The sequence below is a fragment of the Rhamphochromis sp. 'chilingali' genome, assembly GCF_963969265.1.
Source record: "Rhamphochromis sp. 'chilingali' genome assembly, chromosome: 4".
NCBI classification, from domain to species: domain Eukaryota; kingdom Metazoa; phylum Chordata; class Actinopteri; order Cichliformes; family Cichlidae; genus Rhamphochromis; species Rhamphochromis sp. 'chilingali'.
The window spans coordinates 45206980-45213844 of NC_137948.1; the positions used below are offsets into that span (position 1 = coordinate 45206980).

General features: G+C 44.9%; 1 protein-coding gene across 1 annotated transcript in view; it reads right to left on the minus strand.

Annotated features, from left to right (window-relative positions):
• Positions 1 to 286: 286 nt before the first annotated feature.
• LOC308395528 (uncharacterized protein) overlaps positions 287 to 6865 on the minus strand; it is a 15993-nt gene continuing 9414 nt past the window's right edge. The window contains exons 2-6 of the mRNA XM_080880411.1: positions 6379 to 6445; positions 6184 to 6294; positions 2486 to 2542; positions 1280 to 1429; positions 287 to 1144 (exon numbers count right to left, since the gene is read on the minus strand). Of these exons, the coding sequence (XP_080736537.1) occupies positions 1037 to 1144; positions 1280 to 1429; positions 2486 to 2542; positions 6184 to 6294; positions 6379 to 6441 (489 nt within the window). The 5' untranslated portion in view covers positions 6442 to 6445 and the 3' untranslated portion in view covers positions 287 to 1036. The remainder of the gene's footprint in view (positions 1145 to 1279; positions 1430 to 2485; positions 2543 to 6183; positions 6295 to 6378; positions 6446 to 6865) is intronic.

A 6865-nucleotide genomic window follows, 5' to 3' on the forward strand; every position in this document is an offset into this window, starting at 1 on the left:
GCATTCGCACATAGTTACCCTGTTTCTTGTCCACGTGGCTGAGGGTGGTGTGCAGGACGTGGGCGATGGCGTCCTCGGTGGATCTGTTGGGTCGGTAGGTGAACTGGAGCAGATCTGTGGTGTCTGGGATGGAGGAGGAGGAGATGGTGACAGATGTACCCTTAGGCCCCTCCTCCATTCAGAGATGGTCTTTCCCTTTTCACATAAATGGCCTCCTTGACTCCGCCCTGATACATCCTCATCATTGAAAGAGTGTCCACTGGCCTGTAGGTGTAAATAGACTGCAGAGTCCTGGCCTGATGAGGTGGCTCTTCTGTGTTGTGCCATCCGCTTCGCCAGAGGTCGTTTGGTTTCCCCGATGTATAAATCCTGGCAATCCTCCTGCACTTAACAGCGTACACTATGTTACTCTGTTTGTGTCGGGGGACCCGATCCTTGGGGTGGACCAGTTTTTGGCGCAGCGTGTTTTGGGGTTTAAAAGCCACAGAGACGCGGGGTTTAGAAAAAAATGTGATAACTATTTAATATAAGTCAGGAAAGATATTGAAAATGAAAATATGTAACAGCATAACTGATGTATGGGTTAGGGTCACATGATTCAGCCCTGACTAAAGGTTTTATCAACAAAAGTTTGAAGACTAACAGTGAGGCCATCTGTCTACTGAAAGCAGACTGGAAGCTGGGAAAAGGGAACAGTGTGTGCAATGCTAGGCCTCCCCATCACCAGGAGCTCAACAGAAAATTAGATGGTAACTTTAGTACAACCAAGCTACCATTCACAAAGAGGTCAACCTATGAAGACCACATAATACAGTGACAACCAGTAATCACATTTATTAATGAGGGTCTTTGTTATACAGTGGTTACAAAACATAAGATATAGTGAAAGTAGTTGTTTGTACAGAGGGTGGGATCAGTAGATATTCTGACTTGTCAGTAAAGGAAAAGTCAGATTCCATTAAGTTTTCTTACACCAGGAATCAAGCTCAGGACACCAAAGTAGAATGACTACTACAGTGGTTTTGGTTTGTGTGTCTCAGTTTGTCTTCAGTGTTTTGAAGGCGGCGATAGAGAGGAGACAGTGCATGACCACAGCACCGGTGTCAAAGAGCAGCAGCAGCAGCGTCACACTCCAGGAGTAGTCCTGCAGAGCACAAGAGAGACAGGCTGTACTACAATCCACAGGACTTTTAGGATTAGAAAGGGGGAAAATGAAAAGAGATCAATGTGTCAAAATAAGTGAAAGGGGAAAAACCAAAACATAACTGATGACACTGACTGCCAGTAGTTGTGGGAGGCAACCCCTCGAGTAGTAGTCATCCGAGCATGTGACTTCTCTGGGTGATGTGTGGAGGGTGTAGTAATACAGGCCGAAAGCAAGCAACGTCCCCAACAGACCAACCACATTGCTGCAGACACAACCTTGAAGCTGCAGAGGAGACAGTGATTTTATTAATCATGCGAGATTATGTAATACAAAAAATGCTCATTTTATCAGGAATGTAATCAGGTATTGGGACACTGTGAGACATGATAGCAGTCTTAGTCTTTTGGCATGTTTCTTATACTTACTCTACATGTTTCAGAACAAACTAATTTTAAGATTACACAAACCTGAGTATCATTACTTTAAAAACTGTGTTTTTGAAATGTAATGATTTTACACCACATGCAACAGGACTAAAACACTTTAGCTTTTTCCTCATCGAATGGGCATCATCAGGATGTTTTTGGGAAACCTGAGTGCCTTTGTGTTCTTCTTGGTCAGCATTGGGTTCCTCCTAAGCCTATGCCCATGCATTTTTGCCCAGTCTTATAACTGAGGCAGGTGAGGCCTGCAGGTCTGTAGATGATGTTCTGGCTTCTTGGAGCAATTTTGCTCTCACTGTTGTTTACTGGAGTCCCAAAGCATTACAAATGTCTTTGTAACACTTTTAGACAAGGTGTGGGGAACTCCAGGCCTCGAGGGCCGGTGTCCTGCAGGTTGTGTCCTTGATCCAAAACAGCTGATTTAAATGGCAAAATGACTTCTTCAACATGTCTTCAAGTTCTCCAGAGGCCTGGTAATGAACTAATCATGTGATTCAGGTGTGTTGACCAAGGGTGAGATCTAAAACCTCAGGACTGTGGCCCCCGAGGCCTGGAATTGCTCACCCCTGGTCTAGACCGACAGACATCGATGACTATTGTCTCAGCTGCTTCTTTAGTTCGATGCTTGCCGTTACTTTTTGAGGTCTTTCAGGCTACGTCGCAAAAACAAGAGTGCTCAATCCCAGTTATGCCAAGGATTCTCTCTCTCACACACACACACACACACACACACACACACACACACACACACACACACACACACACACACACACACACAGCAGTGTATTTGCTGTTAGAAAACCCGTCTAATGTGATATTTTAGTTTTTGAGTTTGGTTTTTTTGTTCCCTTTTTTTTCAATCTGACCTTCACATTAGCATTTCATGCCAACTCACTAGTAGTCTGCTAGGGTTCTTTTCATTGGCCATTGTCAAGGACCCCCCTGCCATAACCTGCAAGACACACAAGAAATATAACTGGAAGGTTAATGTTGCTTCAATGATAAATGATAGCAAGCAGGAGCGCACAAATCAAACAGTGTACAAGTCAAATATGAAAGAGTAGAACAAAATCCTCGAACTAAGGAATTCTTTCATTTGTTGGGGCGGGGGGTACACACAGCACATGGTTTAATCCAACTTACAAAAATATTTTAAAATCAAAAGCTTTTCCATTTTGAACGATGAGAGATTCCAGTTGTTCTACAGTTTGTGGCCTCCTTTACTGTATGAACTCTTATGATGCACCATGTCCTACATGTACTCCAACATGTAGGACAGGATTCACACAAGGCCTTCCCTGAACAAAAACAACATGTGTACTGTGTGTATATGCAGGCAATGGGCAACTTTTTAGCTCTTTTCTACTGCACTTGATCACTTAAAGCACTTTATACAACATGCCTCATTCAAGTACTTTTTTCTACCCAAGTGCTTCATATACAACATACACCCACTCCAAAGGACACTTTGTACACTCTGTTTGTTCCCATCAGGCTGCAGGCCAAAAGACAATTTAGTCTGCAGGCTGGAGCCACGAGAAATCAAAGCACCTACTTTCCAGTTAGTAGCAGAACTGGTCTAATGTGAGGGACTAAATCAATCATTTGAGATTAAAAGATGTTCAGTCTCATCTCTTTTAATTCTTATTCTCATTTTTATTTTCATGTCTATTTAAGCTTAATTTATAACAGTATTTATAACAGTATGTTTGCACTGAAGCACCGCAGCAATTTCCTAATGTTGTAAACCCGCTCAACATTTGGCAATAAAACCCTTTCTGATTCTGATTCTGATGCTCCCCCAAAAGTGCAACAATCTGATTCTTGCCATAATGAAGTCAGTTACATTATGGCAAGGACCCGATGCACACAGTGTGTGGAGGCTGTATGGGAATTTCTTTTACTTATGTATTAATCACATTATTTTATTGTATGATACCTTGGTGCCACTGGATTTTAACATGTCTCACACTCATACAGTAAGACAAATGGTGGGGGTGGAGTAAGGAAGTTGGGGGAAGCAGACAACTCCTCAGGAAGAATCTTTTGTGTCTTCGAGGACTCTGGGAGGCAGCAAGTGAGTGTGAAACAGCTGTGTACTGCCTTTTGTTCCTGGAGAAGGTATTTAACTGAGAGCCATGCTGGGCTCAGACTCTGCTGACCGTCTGTCCCGCGGTCATGCAGGGACTTCATCAAGCTTGGTTGTCTGTTCTTTGTGTTTTGATTAAAGAACGTTAGCTACCGCTCACCGCTCGTCTGCAGCCTTTATTTGAATGGAAAACTTCCACAACAAAAGTGAGAGTCCATTTATTCCTATTAGCCACAATGACAACAACCACAGTAATAATTATGATTTTATACTGCGGTGTCTTTTCAGTCGAGGTGAACTCAGTCCTCCTTCTCTGGCCTCTCTCACAGACAGTTTTGGGCTAATGTAGACAACAGGGCTGTCGACCCAAAACGGCCCCCAGGCTTCTGTTCGAGGCATCCATCTACAGATTAAAACTGGCCAGAGGGGCCGATGGCGCGATATGGCAGCCTCGCTTCTGTCAGTCTGCCCCAGGGCAGCTGTGGCTACACCTGTAGCCTCCACCAGTGTGTGAATGTGAGAGTGAATGAATAGTGGTATTGTAAAGCGCTTTGAGGGCCCTGAAAAGCGCTATATAAATGCCATTATTATTATTATTATTAAAAGGGAAGGAAAAGTAAGGGTGTGGAGTAGGGGTTCCCCACAGGGAACTGGTCAAATGCCGTGTGGGATCTGTCACAAAGTGGAAATTTGTGTTTATTTTATGGTTTATGTTGTTTTGATCATACTTGTTTTATCCTGATATTTATATTGCAGTCCCAACAGCAAGAAGAGTTAGAGGGGGAGGCAACGGGTGTAGTCAACAGCAGGCCTACCAGCCTTAGCGGCTACACATCCACTGACCTGGGTGTGTGGCATCTTTGTGAGTGAGATCAGATAGGTTGCTGGTCTGCACCACGAAACTAAGCATGAACTAGCAGCAGTTGCCAGTCAGACCCAAAAACTGCTTCACCTCTTTTTTGGTTCTGGGACGATGGCTGTAGTTTTGTCTGTCTGCAGGCGCACCTGCCTGCCTCCCAGGTGATGCCCCAGATAGTGTGCCGCCCTCCATCAATGTGCTCACTTCTTTTTGGGTTGGCTATGAGCCCTCCTGCCTCAGGGACTCCCGGACACAGTAGCCCATGGTCAAATCCAGCGTTGTGAAAAAACAAGCAGTGCCTAACTGGACCAGTAGCTTGTCAAACTGGGGCTTGGAATAAACATCAACCTGACAGCTTGTGGTATCCCACACAGAGCCATAAAGACCCATTTCTCCTCACCACAAGTACTATGGAGCAACACCAGGAACTGCAGGGCTCTATCACTCCCACCTCCAGCATAGACGCCACCTCCTTCTGATAAATTTGTCTTACATGTTCAGGTAACCAATAGGTGCGTGACTGCACCACCACGCCAGAGCACATTTCAACAGTGCTCTATGAGTGTAGTACAACCAGGCAGGGGGAGAACACATCTGCAAAGTGCTGTTGCAGTACAGCAACATCTGCTATGTGGGCCTGTGTGAGATGGTCATCACAATGGAGCAAGACAGGAATGGTCGAATCTGGCACCTCTGACGACTCATCTTTCCTTCACCAGTCTCATCTGAGAAGCTGTTCCAGCCCAGAGCGTTCTCACTCCCGAGGCGTAACATGTCGACGTTTTGTCACGTCCCGCGGCGTTCCTGAGGAACGCGAAAGGAGACCTTCGGCGTTCTTATGGTACGCGGCGGGTTATGGCTGGAATCCAGTGCAATGATGCTCCCGCAGTAATAGACGTTCCAGCCCTGTATTCCAGCCCTAAACCTAACCTTATCCCTAGCCCTGACCATAACCTTATTCCTGATCTTATCCAGGACTTTAATGATGTTAAATAGCGTGTTTCTAAGCGATTTGAAGAAAAAGAGCGAACATGTGTAGATTCAGTCCAGACGGTTCTCATATGTCCTCTTTTTTCCGAGGTCGTCATTTAGGAACGTGGTGGGTAGCCGAAAACGTAATATGGTGACGATTTGTCACCTAGCGTAAAATGTTACGCTTTGGGAGTGAGAACGGGTTGTCCAGCCTCTCTATACGCTTCGACTTAGTGGTATATCTGCATGTCCCTGTCCGATCGCACTACTTATTAGTCAAGATCACCCAATCGCCATGTGACCACAAAGGGTCCTTGCCACTTAGCAAGGATCCTTGAGCTAGAAGAAAGAAGCAATACAATCAAAAACTGTCTGAGCCTAGCCCCTCTGTTGTGCAAGCTCTGCTGACGTTCCTGGGCCTGAAGCAAATTTTCCCGGGACAATCTCCCATATGGGTGTAGCCTTGCTCTCAGGTTCTGAACGTACGCCCTAGAGCAGGACATCTACACATTGGAAGGTTGGTGGTTCAATGCTTGGCTCCTCCAGTCTGAGTGTCAAGATCCTGGGCAAGATGCTAACCCAAAGTTGTTCTCTGAAGCGTCCATCAGAGTGTGAATGTGTGTGAATGTTACGTTATGGCTGCAAATTGGTGGAGGAATCATGAAGTACATACCACAATTCCTAAGACTAGTGGCAGTATGAAGAGTTTTGGAAGACTTTGGTCAATGTAAGCAAACGGGGCAGAGAACAGCACCTGGAACAGCCCCAACAGGATGGTGAGCACCTGCGCAAAAGACAACCACTGAATAATATATATGAAGTTACAAGTGAGCTTCAGCCAAGCAGCTTAGTTGTGTCTAAATCTCACCGCAACACTCTCAGGGTCAAACCAGGCAAAGAGGCGACGTAACCTTGCTCCCTCAGAAGCCATGTCACTGCAAGACAGGAAACAGTATATCAAACTGCAGTATGGACAGTATATCCACACAAATGTGGACACAGGCAGGTGAGAATCAGTTCTCAAACAGTTCAGAAATAACAATGAGACTAAGAGCTTTACTAAGTGCTACTGGTAGACTAACCTAAACATCACACCAGTGTAAGAATTGGTGGATGACTGGATGTAGCGTAAAGCGCTTCTCAAATATGAAACAATAAAACCAGTGTAACAGTATGATTCAGGTTAACATAAATATGATGAACTGTTACAAACACATGCACCTGAAATCTTTACAAAACATTAAAAAGAAACTCTCCCACTGTGAAAAGGAAATCCTCGGATACACAGGAGTAAACAGGAGACCACTTCATTTGCAGACAAAGTCTTTAACCTGCACACTTACCTGGTACTCAGT